This window comes from Stylophora pistillata, chromosome 13 (genome assembly GCF_964205215.1).
Source record: "Stylophora pistillata chromosome 13, jaStyPist1.2, whole genome shotgun sequence".
In the NCBI taxonomy this organism is placed as follows: domain Eukaryota; kingdom Metazoa; phylum Cnidaria; class Anthozoa; order Scleractinia; family Pocilloporidae; genus Stylophora; species Stylophora pistillata.
Window position 1 is genome coordinate 20,877,540 of NC_142531.1, and position 16,564 is coordinate 20,894,103.

The window sequence follows — 16,564 nt, forward strand, 5'->3', positions numbered from 1 at the left end:
AGGAATAAAGCATACAAAGCCGCATGCAATGCCTACTACTACTACTACTATCTGGAGGAAAGTAGTCATGTTATTCGACAAAAAGAAAGCAACTGAGGGAATGATGGCTCTAACAGCTATCTCCGATATAGCCCCAGCAACAAACAGAAATCCGACAATAATTTCTATCGTATTTAGGATTTTTGGATTTTCAATCATCAACAGTCCAATTGTACCCAAATTAACATCCAACAAAGAAAGTTTGAATGCTCCATAGCTTGCACCTTTGGTAACACCAGAGTTGAAAACGATCTTGTAGCAAATTGCGTGTACGGTTGCATTTCGAACAGTAGCGCCAGCAATGCTGCAGCTGATGGGCTCTTATGGCTTCAAATCCGAATTCATGCCTAGGCCACCTTGCGTTCGGAGCAGTCTTTGGCGAGGTGGTCCTCACCGCAGTCGCTCAGACATCCAGCAGAAGAAGCTGCCAAAACATAATAAACACTCCGCCGAACATCAAAACAAACAACCCCAAAAACCTGACCAGGACAATGGATAGGATGTCCTCCTCTTCTGTCAGATCATTTTCTTTCAATGCCCACCTCGTTCCTTTAGGACAAAACATTTTCTTCTTCTTTATCTTACAAAAAAAAAGTCCGAAAATGCCCTTTTTGGCGACCCAGTGACTGATACGATCCAGTTGGATTCTGTAGCATTTCATAATCAAGGAAAGGAACATGAAAGGAATTAAGTAGCGGGAAGAGGTGGCAATGCGGAAAGAAGACCATACACGTTCAAATTCGCGATGATATCTTGAGCTGCAAAATGACAGTTTAAAATGCCTACGACTAAGTTTGTGACGAAGTGACGGAGAAGACTCACAGATTCTAGGTACCCCCTCGTATTGAAAACGAGGTAAGTGGTCAGTCCGACAGTGAACTATTGCATTTGTGTGCTATTGCATACTGTAATGAAAATATCGGTTACTGCATGCAATAAACTTTGAAACGTGCCGCCCATTTCTTACTGGAATCTGCACAATCTACTGTAACAGGAGCGCATTACCCTTCGCTCTGACGAAGGGCTAACGCTCGAAACGTCAGCTTTTTTATTCGTTACGGTGGCCGATTAACTATTTCAACTTAGTTGATATAACCAATAACGTAAGTAGCGTTGAGTTCCAAATGGAAATTAAAATAAGTTGCCGTCGCGGTTTCGGTTCGCAGACGACACAAATTTTGGGGATTTCACGTTGTTGCTTTGCACGTGCTGAGCTATTGTTCTGCCTATTAGATCTTTTGTTTTTCTACGTCCTCGTTGCCTTCACAGTAGTGGTTTGCTTAAGATCCCTATTAACATTGATGAAAGAGATTTTCTTTCGCCCTGGATCGATCACCATTTTCCTCTGATTGTTTGTCCTGGGTAAGATTTATCAAAGTTTTATTTTGCATTCCTACACCTTTTCGTAAAATTTCGTTACAACCTTTTCTGCCCTGTCTACATCCTCCCCGTGGGATTTGAAGTGGTTAAATCGAAACGAGGCTTGCATAATTGTTTCAAAACGACTCCGTTTGATTTTCCTTAAGGCATTTCGTCGTGATGAAGCTGAACGATTACCAAATGATTCTCATATTGCCACCTATCTTTGGCATTGCAGTCCCTCTGTTTATTGCCCTTGTCATAGTATCGCTAGTCTTAAATAGGGACCGTAGGGAACGTCTCCAGCGCTTCGCTCTTAGTTACGTATTCAGAGAGATTTTCAAGGAGGAGCAGAAGACCGATGGTTCCAGAGAGACAACGTTTCTGTTTAAAGGAATCGATTTGGTGGCCGATAGAGAAACCTTGTCAAAGCTTTTACACGCATTTTTCGTGTTGCTTTTTACATTTGCCATTAACGTGTCGACCCTGTTTTGGCAGCTTCTTCTGCTCGACCTGAGTTACAGCTGTAATGAAGACTACAGTAAGGAATGCTTCGAACTGAACCCGAAACACGAACACGATGAGTCGCTTCCCGTGAACTGCAGTAGTGCTGCAGTCCAGAATGGATCTCTCCAGGTAGTCTGCTACAAACTTGTCTTTAATCCTGCAGTAGCCATAGGACCACCTATGGAACATTTAAGCTCAACTTGTTCGCCATAAATGTGGTTACGAGTATAATTCTTAAGGCAAAAACAGAAATGTCTCTGAAACGAATACAGTATGCGACACTAATTGTTCCACTACTTGTAACTGTTGTTACATTTCTAATAGTTTTCCACGTCATCCCTATAGCTGTCTTGTCGGATAACTGGGTCTCGTATATTCAGATGATAAGCGTTATGTCATCTTCCTGCACTCTCATATTCTACCCTCCGTGGAGAAAAGTCATCAGACCAGAACCGAACGAAAGTAACGACGGTGGCGAGACGGGCATGGCAGAAACTATACCATTACTGTCTTAGAAAACTCGGCCCAATTTATGCTTGTACATCTGTAAATCTGTAGCTTGTTCTACAACCTGAAAACATGTGACATTATTTTAACACTGACACTCGTGAACACCGTGCATATTTTGCTTCTTACTTTTCATGGGTATGCTAGCGTAAACATAGTCTCCCTCGAGATGACGTTTAGTTTTTCTGAAGCAAGCATCGTTCACATTTATAATAGTCTTAAAGGGCAGCTGGTATAAAAAGCGCTCACTGACGAGAACAGTTGTGAGATGTACTTTGCTATTGAATTTGAAGTCTCAAGACAAAACGGAATATGCCAAATGAACACATTTCCGTGACATTTATGTTAAGGTATTATACCTTTGTTTGTTTATCGTTTATATCTCTGGTTGCAAATTATTAGAATAAAGTATTTCATTGACAGATTTTGCTTACAACGCATTTTATTTCTTGCGCATTGTCATCACTTAGACGTTCGACGGTACTAAAAAAGCGTTTTCTTAGGTAGGCAAGACTTTCTTAAGTTTAAATTTTGCACAAGACAGAGTGCAAGCAAGGATGCAAGCAAGCTAATTGCTTCACGAAATGATAAGTTGGTTGTCAATCACTAACAATTAAAAGAAGAGGTTTAGAGCGCTAACATAACAGATTTGACCCTTTGACTCTTTGAAAGGAAAGAATTTACGCTCTTTCAATTGTGGAGGTATAAAGGTATACAAACTAAGTTTGAAACGTCGGTCATGAATACAAATTCAGTATCGAAGCAACTGCGCACCTAACCCACCTCTAACCCTGCAGGGGTTAGTGACTAGGGGAGGGATGGGTACGCAATTTACCCGGACATTACTATTCATCCGATTTCTTTCCTTTTTGTTTTTGTTCATTTCAACTGCAATTACAGGTATGAAAACATTTTAAAATATTTATTTTCAAAGAGAGAGTCTATCAACAAAGGGCTTTGTAACCGAAATACTCTAATACATGACTGATGACAGAAGACAAACACAGGTATTGAATTTGAAATAAATGATAAAGGATATTAGTGATTTTGTCAAGCTAGACATAAACAGTCACACACGTTTTAGTGGTTGGTTTGTGACCAATTTTGGCAAGAAAGTTTATTAGTTTTTATTGGTCCCTATCGGAGAGATGTTTCCCAATGTTATTGTTTTTTTTTCCCCAAATTTGCAATGGTTATATTTAGTAACAGAACCACGTGTTGCCCATTGCTGTCTGTAATTATAGTCTTAATTAAAAAATCGCACTCCCGCTGCGCGGTCGCCCAATTTCATCTAAGTACATGTTCATCACTCGTATGATTCACACAGTTCTATCACCATTACTAATTATATTACGTGATATTTTCTGACAAGCATTGAACCAGTCAGGCTTTCAGCCCGAAAAAGTTGAGCAGGGTTACCAAATTAACCTTAAAACAACGGAATAGGGAATAGAAAGTAGCGCTCGATGTTGGTGGGATAGAAATCGTGTTTGTTACACGTTACGTGTGCAACGAGCGCATCCCAAAAATCTCGCCTTATCGATGATAAAAGATGTAGTAAGACAGACTTTGATTGAACCTCTTTAATGAAATTGTCAGAGAGCACCTTGCAAAACGGCTTATCTGACACGAACAGGTTCATCATACTACTTCTTGACATAAACTTTTTTTTTTTACCACAATCGGCAGTAATGATGCAATCTGATTGTCCAATTTCCCGTAGTCGATAAGACTGACTGAACGCTACTCGCGTCAACGTGTTAAGCAATGGTCACGCTCTGAAAACATTGTTTAATTTGACGTCGATATTGTAATAGAAAAAAAAAAAAACAAACAAATCGACAGTGGTTTAACATGGTCTGCACTCTGATCAACAACAATATCTGCAACAGTGGTTTGTTGTGGCCCCGTGAGTCCATAACAAAATGTAAACTTCTATGCCTCATATTCAAACTCCTCTCTGAACTTCTCTCCGTACTCCTGAGCCAGCTGCTTAAAAGCCAACACCACGTTGTCAGTTTCAGGACCCAGCTGTTCCAGTGAACAACTGTAAAAAGAGAAAATCATAAACAAGTTATTTTCCCGGTAACTTGATCGATCGACGATGAAAGTGAAGTGTTATTCATGAATTGTGCACATTACCAACGATAAAAAAGCTGCACTTTCTTTCAAATAGCGAGTTTACATTTTTTGGTGCGTGTTGAAGTTTTAAATCATATATGCGGAGAAAAAAATATCAGAAAAGCGTAATTCCTACCTTAAAAAAAAAAAAAAACTAATGCTTTGATGGTTACCATGGCCATGTCATCAAAGCTTTGTATTAAAGCCATGTACTTAGATGGAATAGACAAAACTACAAACTTTGATGCGCAAAACTTAATAAAAAAGCACATTTGTTTGATACTCTTGGGAGTGTTCCATTACTATACTATCACCTCCTTGAACCCGGCCTATTCTCTGGAAACAGGAATTACCTGATTGACTTAATAGTTAGGTTAATCTCCTTGAGGGCATTGTAAACATCGCCAGCTTGCATTCTGTGAAATCGATGCAGATAGTCAAAATCAAAACGAAAGTTTTACAAGATTGAAAGAGTTCTGAAAGTGAAATAACTAGCCATTAGGAGGAGAATACCTGAAACAAAGGTGATAGCTTTTCTGTACTCTAACAATTTCGCGATTTAAGAATGAGATTTAATAAAACATAAAGAACGGTTTGAGTAAAGAAAGGCTGATGCTTATTTACAGCACGTGATGAAAATTTTCCTGGCACAGAGGGTAACAAAGCTGTTTTACTTTCTTACCCGTTTTCATTCTCAATGACTTTGGAAGATCCATGCTTGAAAAAATCCAGAGCATAAGCATTCAGAGGTTGGGCATTCCTAACTGGAAGAATGGGAACGAGATTCATGTCCGTGTAGACATCTTGACGAATGATCTAAACAAAAAAAAAATTGTTTTCTACTTAAAATTTGGCACATGGAAAATACAACTTAGTGACTACATGAAACCTTACAAAAGAAAATTCAGTTTTTCAATTCTCTGTTTCTGATTTTCATTCAGTTAAACTGGGTAAAACACGTTTTGCTGGTGTAAAGGGAGTTGAGGAGAAAATTTTCCTAATTACAGTCTGCTTAGGAAGAGTTTCGCGAGGGAAAAATATCAGTGGCGAACGTGGCAACCATGTATAACCAAACGAAAAAACCAATTTTCACCTTGAGCAGATATTTAAGCGGCTCTTCCTCCCCTTCTTCCTCGTCACTGTTAGCCTCATCCTCTCTTTGGCCATCTGTTTTTTGGCGGCTTAAAGGATGTAACTGGAAGTCTGTGTTTCCTGATAGCGCAGCAAAGGAGGAACAAGCCGAATACTGTATAGAAGAGTTCGCAAGGACTTTGACCATATCCTGCTCGTCAATTTCATCAATGCTAGCTTTCTTTGGAAATTCTGCGACAGAAATAGTTCAATTATATTCAGCAATCAACGCATGTTTCTTTTTTTTTTTTTTTACTCAAATAAAAATAATCTGAATACAGACATTTTTAAATAGTTCTTACTTTTGATCTAAGGAAGATTAACGCACTGATGTCATAATCCTTTGCTTTTTTTTTTTTTTCATATAAAAGAAACATTACAGATTCTAAGTCTCAGGACATCAGTGATACACTCGATCCGCTGCTGTTGAACAGACGTACAAAAACTTGAAATCTTTTTATCAAAGTGACATTTTCTTTGAATATTTATTTCAATTTATCAAAAAGTATTAAAATTATGCAAATAAGAATACTTGTTAAACAATTCTTACCTATTCCTGATAAGGGGAGTTTGTTATCCTCTCCTCTGTCCTTTTCCAGCCACTTAGCCACTGTGGCAAGGTACTGACTAAACACATCTGTGACCTGACGGTTGTAGCTTTTGACTGCCTTGGCAAATTCGCTCGGGAGATCCTCCAAAAATACCTGCATTCAGTCCGAAATGTATGGCGCGTTTTTAGTGTCAAAATTCAAAACCTCGTGTCAGACTTGCTATTTTTCTATTCAAACTTCTTGCTTGACAATTCAGATACCCTATTTGTTTACTGAAACATCCATTGTTTCAATTCAAAGCAATATTTGTTCGATTCAGTCATGCTGTTTTTCCATTCAAACGTGCAATCCTTCGTTTTAGAAATGTTTTTCTACTACCCAAACATTCAGTCGTCTAATTCAAACATGCTATTGTGCATTTCAAATTTTCAATCTCGCAATTCAAAATAGTCATTTCCGCAAGTAAAAATGCTATCCTTCTATTCCAATATGCAAGTCTTTACCGCAAACCTGCTACTCGTCAGCTCAAATACACTATTCGCCAGTTCAAACAGGCTTTTTGTCGACCGAAACACGCAATCCTTCATTTTGAAACAATCGTTCTGCAATTCAAACACTATACTCTTCAATTCAAACCGGCAATTCTTCCATTCCAATACTTAATCTTTTAGGTCAGATCTGCTGTTCGACTATGAAGACATCCAGTTGTTTATTTTGGTAACCTTATTCATCATTTCAAATATTCGAATTCCTTTTCCAAACATTCAATTATTCAATGCGAACATGATACTCGTCATTTCTAATACGCAATCCTTCAATTCAAACATTCAAACCTTCAACGCAAACACGCTGTCCTTCGTCGTCACCTGGAAACTAGCCCGGCCACGCATGCGTATTGGGAAGAAAGGCGAGGAGAAAAGAACAAGACCCTTATTATCCTTATAGCAGGAACGGTAGAACGGTGGAACGGTGGAACGGTAGATTGGCGGAAAATGATCCCAACTCCTAAAACATGGAGCGGCGGAAAATGGCCCCAAATCCTAAAACACGGAACGGATGCGAATTTTGTACATAGACACTCAAGCGCTTGGCTCATCTATCCCTATGACGATAACGCGCGTGACCAAAACTAACTGTTATCATTTTTTTTTTCTTTTGCTGAGTGGTATGAATAATCATGAACTATTATACATGAAAGATAGCTGCGTTTTCGCCTTGTAAACCTGTTTAGTTACCTTTTGTCATGCTAAATTTGCCACTTCAAGAAAAGATCGCCCTCGAAACGGCGACTTGCACATTTGCATGCCCCCGGGGATCGTCCACCGTGATATAAAGCCTGCCAGTATACTGGTCTCCAACCAGCATTATTGCACTTTAAAAGACAGGAAACTGGACGAATTAGCGAAATAGCCTCTTTTTTTTACCACAAAGTATAATATTTCTTCCGCTGATATGTAAGCCGTAAAATTAATAGTAGGATGGTGGTGTTTTGGACACCTGGTCACGAAGAAATTCTTCAAATTCTTCTTGACGGCTTTCTTTTGCTAAATCTCTTTTGTCTTTTCACGCCATGTGAAATTCCCACGGGCGTGACTCCCTGCAAACCTCTCTTCACCTAGTGTTACTCAAGGCCCAAAACTTATTCGTGGATGAAAAAACGCTGGTATTGAAGGGCTCGTAACGAGGGCTTGCTCTCATGCTAGTCAAAGTTTGGAGCTGGGGCTGAACGTTGTTATATTTTGAGATGCCTGAAAACGTTCCTGTAATGTTCTCACATCTACAAGCGTTTGAGATATTTTTGTTTCATTAAATCAACGCAGACGTCACCAACAGACGTATGTTACAATCGTTTATTGTAATGTGGTATGTCAAGTTAGTTTTCACATGCTGTGCGACTTTTTATGCCGCGACTAAAACTCATGGCAAATTTAAGAAAAAAAAAATGATAACACTTAATTTTGGTCACGCGCGTTATCGTCGTAGGGATGGATGAGCCAAGCGCTTGAGTGTCTATGTACAAAATTCGCATCCGTTCCGTGTTTTAGGATTTGGGGCCATTTTCCGCCGCTCCATGTTTTAGGAGTTGGGATCATTTTCCGCCAATCTACCGTTCCACCGTTCTACCGTTCCTGCTATAAGGATAATAAGGGTCGTGTTCTTTTCTCCTCGCCTTTCTTCCCAATACGCATGCGTGGCCGGGCTAGTTTCCAGGTGACGACGAAGGACAGCGTGTTTGTGTTGAAGGTTTGAATGTTTGAATTGAATGCGCTACCCCCTAAACTCAGAGAATCTCAAGATATTTTTTCATTCAAGCGTTCTCTTAAAGCCCACATGGCTTAGTGGTAGTGATTGTAAATATCGTTATTGTTAATATTGTAACTTTTATTGATAGCTTTTGTCTACGATCTTCGATCCTGTTTTTAGTTATTTAATAGATCTACTTATTATTTGTATTCTTACAGAAATTATGTTTTATTTCTAATTGTACATACACGTACACGTTTTAACGAGAACTTCTGTACTCCTAGGTGTCACGTGTTTAAATAAGGGATTGATTGATTGATTGAAGGATTGCGTATTGAAAATGACGAGTATCATGTTCGCATTGAATAATTGAATGTTTGGAAAAGGAATTCGAATATTTGAAATGATGAATAGAGTTACCAAATTAAACAACTGGATGTCTCCATAGTCGAACTGCAGGTCTGACCTAAAAGATTAAGCATTGGAGTGGAAGAATTGCCGGTTTGAATTGAAGAGTATAGTGTTTGAATTGCAGAACGATTGTTTCAAAATGAAGGATTGCGTGTTTCGGTCGACAAAAAGCCTGTTTGAACTGGCGAATAGTGTATTTGAGCTGACGAGTAGCAGGTTTGCGGTAAAGACTTGCATATTGGAATAGAAGGATAGCATTTTTACTTGCGGAAATGACTATTTTGAATTGCGAGATTGAAAATTTGAAATGCACAATAGCATGTTTGAATTAGACGACTGAATGTTTGGGTAGTAGAAAAACATTTCTAAAACGAAGGATTGCACGTTTGAATGGAAAACAGCATGACTGAATCGAACAAATATTGCTTTGAATTGAAACAATGGATGTTTCAGTAGACAAATAGTGTATCTGAATTGTCAAGTAAGAAGTTTGAATAGAAAAATAGCAAGTCTGACACGAGGTTTTGAATTTTGACACTAAAAACGCGCCATAGAAATGCGAACGTTTCCATGATTTGTACACCAAAGAAACTAAGCAGTTAGACGCTACAAAATCTCTTTTGGCGTGCAGGAGAAAAAATCCATACTAAACTCCTTTTAAAGATGAGCATCCCCCCCTCCCCCCGTCGGTTTGCGCTTCTCAACAAACTAATTCTTAGAATAGAACAATAAGTTTTCCAGGGATATGCTTACTTTTGAAGAAGATGGAGTCCTTAGCATGAGAGAGGGATGAAGATAAGTCCTTCCAATTAGGTGGCTGAGAACAAGCACCATTTTCCTCATGACATTTTCAGAAAATTTACCTGTCAAAGGTCATGGTGAAAAAAAAACAAAATTAATGTAGAGTGAAACGCGAAGAAAGGATCCAAAGTTTACCAAAGAGAAACACGCCGATGATAACAGTTGTGTTAAGTAATCGTTTTCTCTGAGCTTTTGAAATGTGTCATCCTGCCAAAAAGCTCTGAAAAAGTTTCAATGGTCTATTCTAATCAATCGATCAGTTTGAAAGGAGCCATGGGCTCACCGTTTGTTCCTGGCTTACACAACTTGTGGAAGAGACCACATTGTAGAAAACTGACCAGGACATAATTGGAAGGTTCATGGTAATGAAGATGGGTCGCCAGTCCGGCCATTTCTTGTGGAGCTCCGGTTTCTCTGTTTACGAGAGACTGGAAATGAGCGAGGTATCAGAGTTCGGTTACAAATCTCTTCGTACAGGCTATCGACTGGCTGTGAAATTTTATTTATTAGATTTTAAATTTTCGCTTTATGTGATCAAATTTATGTTGTGCTAAGCTGACTAAAACCATCGTAGTCTTCTTCCTTCCCATGTGAGAGACCACAACTGACTAGGTATACAGAAAGGTTTCTATTGCACAGAGTTCTCAAGGGCGTATGTGCCACCTGAAGAGATACAAAACAGTTGGTCACACCACTCACCAGTCTAGTCAGAAGTTCAACGCTGAAGAGGAAATGTAGCTTGATCTGGGTTTCCATTCGCGGGTACTTTCGGCAAATAAAAGGATGAGAGAGCAATGCTAGGGCCTGAGAAAGGGACGTAAGAGTACATATGATTGTTAGGAGTTTGGGTACCTCAACAAATTTAAAGCATGGAAACTAACAATTAACATTGTAAACACTTGTAAAAGTTGTAATTGTAAATTATCTTGTCTTTAGTTGCTTACGAAGTATATGTATTCATTAAGGTTGGAAGTATTTTTATGCGCAGAACAGTGACGTAGCAGAAACTTATATTTACACACTACATATTGTAGTTTTGCAATATCGGCATGAATGGGCTTTCTAATCAGGCCTGAGTCAAGTGCAAGAGGCACACTAACTGCCTGAAGGCATCTTATCTTATTATGATATCTATTGATCGATGAAAAAAAGTAGCCATTGAAAATTCATTTAAAAGAGTCCTTCAAAACCTTGGTGAGGGCATCTCCCCTGTCATCTGCTTGGGTCGTCATCAGAAGCAGCCGCAGTACCAGTGATACAGTAATGGGGAAGTTGCCCACAAGCTTCGGGATGTTTGCAGTCATGAGGCGTTGGACTTTACGGTAAGGAATTCCAAAGAAAATGACATTTCCCACGGGGTCAAAACCTCTCCGACCCGCCCTTCCAGACATCTGAAAATTATCAGTAAAGCCCTAGGTTCACACTTATGGAATTGGCAAACACATCACGGCCATTATGGAAAAGATTGCTCAGTGACACTTGTGTAGGATGTCAAAAATTTTCCTTCGAGCATTAGATGCACATTATACGCTATAAAACGTAGTCACCGCATGCGTAAAGGGACCTTCGTTATGCAGGGGTTTCAAAAACTTTCCCCACCAACAGCTGTCGATAGTTTAAGAGGCGGCTGTGCTAAACATGAGATCGTGCTCGCAGGCTCAACAGACAGCGGTAGATCAACGGTAACCAACTCTTAATGAAACCTCCGCGTTATACTATCCAAAGATTGAAAGAGAATCATCAAATGAATGCGAATCAGCAAATTTTTAGAAACGGATTTCACTTAGAAAACTAATAATAAAAAGGAACGACGGTTCGACCATTCGACGGTCAAGTCAAAAAGTAAATTTTTTTTAATTTTCGCTTCTAAACTTAAAATTGACCGTCGAACGGTCGAAACGTGGCGCTTTTTAACGTTAATGTTTATATTTAAATCGAATGAATAATTTAGAAAATCGCACGAAATCCCAGAAATTATTTACTAACAAATGTTGCTCAGCGAGAATTGACGATGAGCTAAGTTAGATATCCCCTACTTAATTACCTGTCGGTACTGCAGCGAATTTAAGAAGGGCGAGTCTCCAGCAAACACGACTGTCTTGCAAGGCATGTGAATACCAAGAGCCAACGTTGATGTTGAATTAACCACCTGACAAGGTAAGTAAATGAAAACTGAAATGTAATGTAATGTATTTCAAGCTGTGTGCCCAATCGCACGAATGTGCCTAATCAAATTCTTTGGATGATACCAGGAGCTTAAATCTTCCTTTGCAATCCCATTTTACGCCAAAATGTTCAAAACCAAAGAGTTTTTGCGAGTCCACCTAAATAATAACATTTACATACCGGTAAAGGAATCTAACCTGCAGATATTTGCATCTAAACAACATCTCGACGACGGAGCGCTTTTTGGCGTTACATCCACTATGATGAAAGCTGATTCCTCGTTTAAGAGCGTGCTTGAATAACGATTTGTCAGGTATGAACCAGATTCTTCTCATTATCTCGTCGTAATCCTAGAAATGAATTAAACCAGGCAATTCGTGTTTTGTCTTCATAATACCTTTTTTTATAAGTGTATCAGAAACATGATAATAGTTTTTTTTTAAAAATGTGTTCAATGGCATTCAGCTCCGACAAGAGGACCTCTTCTCTTGCCTACTGCTGATACTGCATAATCTTAACGTCCAGTCGTTCCATTGTTCGGAAAAAAACAGAATTTTTGCGTGCTACCTATAGAAGTAAACTCAAAAACTGATCTTCTGGGTGAAGAAAGAGTCGTAAACTACTGTTATTGTTATTGAAACAGCATTCATTCGCTTCCTACCTCTTTTCCAATCCCAAATGTGAATGCCAATGTGCACTCTGGCAGAACTTCGTTCGAGGCTGAAATAGAACCCCTCTCATCTTGGTCATCCGGTTGGCTGTTTACTCTGTTTGGAGAGAAGTTATACCTTGTAAAGGCAACAGAAAACAAGCAAAACGAAACAAGAACAACAAGGCTTTGGGTTGTTTTAATACGGATCTCGCTGCACTCGTCCACATTGCTATGGCCTAGGACCAGTGATCCCCCATATGGTCCCCACGCTAGGTTGGTAAGAAGTTAATGTACGAAAACTTGAGCTCTGCTACAGAAGAACCCACAGAACTCGAAAAATAGTTCAGAAAACCGTCCAAACGAAAGACTGCGTAGTAAATGTACTAAAAGAAAAATGGAAAGTCACTGGGGTTCTATTGTAGCTTCGTTGTCATAAGTCAATTAAGGTAGACCAAATCACTGAACTGACTACCTTTTCTCTCTCTCTTTCTGTAATTCATCTCTTTTTCTGTGCAACTTTTTTTCAGCTTTTCCTTGTCTCTTTTGTGCATTCATTGCTTCTCTTGTGCTGGCCTTTCTTCGCATAATTTGTTCCCTCTTTTCTAGTTTCTCAGCATAACCGAGTGCCAAATGTTCGCAAAGTTTACGATCATCACTATAAAGGAGAATAAAACAGATCTTAACATGGACATTTGGATCTGAAGGAAAATTTACTTATTAATGAATTTTTAACCAAGATAGAATGGACGCTCCACTAAAGCATAATAACACAACAAGACAAGATGGCGGTGAAAGCTAAATAATCACAGCGATGCTCAATGTTTCAAAAGCTGACGTGCATCCAGTTAATTTGTACGCCTGATAAAGACCAATAGTTATAGAAATATTATGCAACATACAGTCACAATTTTCATCAGAAGTGATTACATCGTAGGACAGACAACAATAACTCATGATCAATATATTTTACCACGATGAATGATCATACCCTATTTTACGATGCTATCTGACCGATTTGCAATTCTATCAACCTTAATGGACTTGTTAAAATAATTGCTGAAAAATTATGGCTTCGGTCATTCATTTAACACATCTCTTTGCGTAATCCTGATAATCTAATAAATCTAGCAAAAGCTTTTCTCCTTTTTCAACAAAGGGAATGGGCATGCTGGCTTTTCCAAATTTAAAAAAAAAAAAAACAGATTACATCTCTGGTTAATTGTCTAAAAAAGTTATGAAATGGCCATGTGAACAACTTATCAGTTTATTACATTACCTGTAAAGGTGTTTATTGTCCAACTACACTCCGTAAGAGTACAAATAACGCCTCAGACGAGTACAAATAACACACGATATTTGTACTCCAGAGAACCGGTTAGAGAGGTCTTCTCGCATCGCGCAAGCGACGAATTGGATTGAAGTTAGAAAAAAATGGCGGACAGCTGAAATCATTTTTCTGACGACGAAGAGTCGGAATGGCTGGCGAATATTGATCCAAGTTTATTGAATAAATTGAACGAAGAAAAACAGTTAGACGACAATGAAATTTCATTATTTATCGAAGAATATAGAAGCAGCGCGCAACACGACAACGCGCCATATCTGTTCCGCTTCGTATACTTCTGTCACCCACTCTCCCTAAATAAATATCCGCGAAATAAGCCCGCACTGAAATAACAATTTGGCGTGTTGGATAATAAATAACTTATTAGAAGTTTTGTTGTGTAGTATCGCTGAGTATTTTTACTCTTTATTTGTATTTTGTCAAAACACGGCACAACTCGTAAAATTAGATAATAGCGTTGTATTGTGCTTACCTTCTCTTACTTACTAGTTAATTAAGATTTAATGTTGTACTTTAAAGTTGACTCTTAATAATCCTCACTAACCTAAACACCAAGGCAGGCAGTTTGTCCTGGGCTCTGAGCTGGTCAATAAGTTTTTCAAAAGTTTTCTTTATGAAACTTTTACCAAACGATGTCATTCTCAGTTTACTCCATTGTTCTTCAGTTGAAGAATGAGTTTCCACAAAAACTGAGTTCAAAGAATTAATAACTGACTGAACCTAAAAAAAAAAAAAAATTCCTGATCCTATTCAAAAGAGCGAGACAATTCTAACCTGTATCCTACAAAGTGCGTGTTTCGTTTTCATTGTTGATTAGAATTTTATTTCCATTCGTTTAGTTGAGCACGGTTACAAGTCACGAAAGGAAGAAATAACAACTGTCAATAGATGAATACGATATATTTGAAACTGCGGTTTAATGCATGAAAATGAGAGAGATAAGTGCAGTTATGAAAGTTACTCAAGCAGTATTGAAAAAAAAACTTGAAAAAAAATTAACCATGACTTCTGCGCTACCAGTGTAATGCCTTATCAAATGAGCTAACAAGCTAATTGAGAGCTGGCACAAAGAAAGGCATATCGATTTTTTTTTTTTACCTTTGTCAACTGTTTGCTGTCTGCCCAGGACTTGAATTCCCTCTTCAGATCACTCTCGTATTGTCGAGCATGACCCTTTCGGATCAATTTCATTTCCAGGAAGTATGTCTCAGGACGAAGATTCTGCCAAGAAAAATTTTACGTACATTATCCATAGTTTCTCCCCCGGCATTAGCAAGATTGAAATATTTTAAATGACTAATCCACTGACCTGGAGTGATTCACAGTCTCGCCACACACTAACCATAGTGTCATACAACTGCAAAGATTCTTTTGGTGTAAGTGCCATATCACCTGGAAAACCATTCTCTAGAAGCTATTTGTTTAATAAAAAGAGCATGTGAGAAGTCAAGGCAAATGGCTCGAGTGAAAAGGAGGGTAGTGTTTGGGTCAACAATTCATAAATTTGTCGAAAACATCTCTTAAAACAACACGAAACAAGAACGAACTTGAAACTAAAGTTAAGTTACAAGGCCGCGTGTTCGTTTGAACCCTTTGAACTTAGGAAATATTCGATGTTCCCGTGGGTTTATACAGTAATAGATCACAGATGACGTTAAAATTATGTAAAAGCAAAAAAGTGGCAAATGAGGCACAGTCAAGCTCGTCACGGATGCTGTAACCACATTTTGACTTCTTGTGTGATATATAGCTGTACAGAACCACGGCAGCATCGAATCTATTTTATATTCATGGGTCTGTTCTCCTCATTAGTAAGAACAAATCAAAATGCTACGACAATTCAACCTATGATATATACTAAAATGGGTAATCTGATTCCAAAGAAGAAAACTATGCGGTGTTATGGGAATTGGATCACGATTGAAATCAAACGAATAAAAGGTTGTCAAATGAGAGAAAAATTACATGAATTATTTAATAAGCATCATTATAAACAAAATAAAAAAATCCCTGGAGGTGTAATGATTAGAAAAAGGGAAAATAAATTAAATCGCAGTTATTTTCATCAGTGAAATGCACCCTTACAGTTCACTTTGGTCGCTTTGCTCTGTCAATTGAAGAAAACTGTTAAAATCTTGAATAATGCGGGGGGTGAGTTTAACTGAGTTGATAACGTAAAATGGTCACCGTGAAGAGTTTCTAAAGCTTAAAAATCTTGAATGTACCTGTTTGTATCCTAGCTGGGCACATGGATGAAGTCTTACGAATTCCTTGTCGCTGTTGACATCACTTCCTTGCTTTTCCTTAGGATTTGGAAGGTAAATGCTCTTTTCCAGATCGGAGTATCGTTCTTCAAATTTAACTTTAAAATAAGCAAAGGAATTAAAAGCAATCAATTAAAACTAGGAATAAGTAAAGATAAGTTCCTAAGAATAAACTAATATACGTATGTATGTATTATGTACGTACGTCCGCACGTACGTACGTGCGTTCGTGCGTATGTGCGTGCATGCATGCATGCATGCATACATGTATGTATGTATGTATGTATGTCAAGCTTTAATAATTTGGATATATCAACAAAGCTGAAATGGTAAATTGGCCACCGTAACGATTACAAAAGCTAATGTTTCGAGCATTAGCCCTTCGTCGGAGCGAAGGGCTAACGCTCGAAACGTCACCTTTTGTAATGTTTACGGTGGCCAATTTACCATTTCAACTTTGTTGATA

The 16,564-nt window shown here is 38.4% G+C and overlaps 2 protein-coding genes across 5 annotated transcripts in view; one reads left to right on the forward strand and one right to left on the reverse strand.

The window, feature by feature from the left end:
• The first annotated feature begins 1,414 nt into the window (after positions 1–1,414).
• Positions 1,415–2,368, forward strand: LOC111340472 (uncharacterized). The gene is made up of 2 exons (XM_022947322.2): positions 1,415–2,034; positions 2,251–2,368. Exons 1-2 carry the CDS (start codon positions 1,579–1,581, stop codon positions 2,287–2,289), a joined length of 495 nt encoding a protein of 164 aa, XP_022803057.1. The 5' UTR covers positions 1,415–1,578; the 3' UTR covers positions 2,290–2,368.
• A 945-nt stretch (positions 2,369–3,313) lies between these two features.
• The window catches only part of LOC111340468 (putative ATP-dependent RNA helicase DDX60), a 28,247-nt gene continuing 14,996 nt past the window's right edge, over positions 3,314–16,564 (reverse strand). Inside the window, exons 24-40 of one of the 4 annotated variants that reach the window (XM_088742730.1) lie at positions 16,060–16,196; positions 15,144–15,248; positions 14,933–15,055; positions 14,379–14,554; positions 12,962–13,144; positions 12,499–12,604; positions 12,035–12,187; positions 11,716–11,820; positions 10,862–11,062; positions 10,371–10,475; positions 9,955–10,099; positions 9,624–9,733; positions 6,215–6,368; positions 5,627–5,856; positions 5,216–5,349; positions 4,887–4,949; positions 3,314–4,459 (exon numbers count right to left, since the gene is read on the reverse strand). In XM_088742730.1, coding sequence (XP_088598856.1) covers positions 4,348–4,459; positions 4,887–4,949; positions 5,216–5,349; positions 5,627–5,856; positions 6,215–6,368; positions 9,624–9,733; positions 9,955–10,099; positions 10,371–10,475; positions 10,862–11,062; positions 11,716–11,820; positions 12,035–12,187; positions 12,499–12,604; positions 12,962–13,144; positions 14,379–14,554; positions 14,933–15,055; positions 15,144–15,248; positions 16,060–16,196 — 2,342 coding nt within the window. In that variant the 3' untranslated portion in view covers positions 3,314–4,347. Of the gene's footprint in view, positions 4,460–4,886; positions 4,950–5,215; positions 5,350–5,626; positions 5,857–6,214; positions 6,369–9,623; positions 9,734–9,954; positions 10,100–10,370; positions 10,476–10,861; positions 11,063–11,715; positions 11,821–12,034; positions 12,188–12,498; positions 12,605–12,961; positions 13,145–14,378; positions 14,555–14,932; positions 15,056–15,143; positions 15,249–16,059; positions 16,197–16,564 lie in introns of those variants that run through there. The other 3 variants (XR_015994516.1, XR_015994518.1, XR_015994517.1) reach the window with 3 other exon arrangements.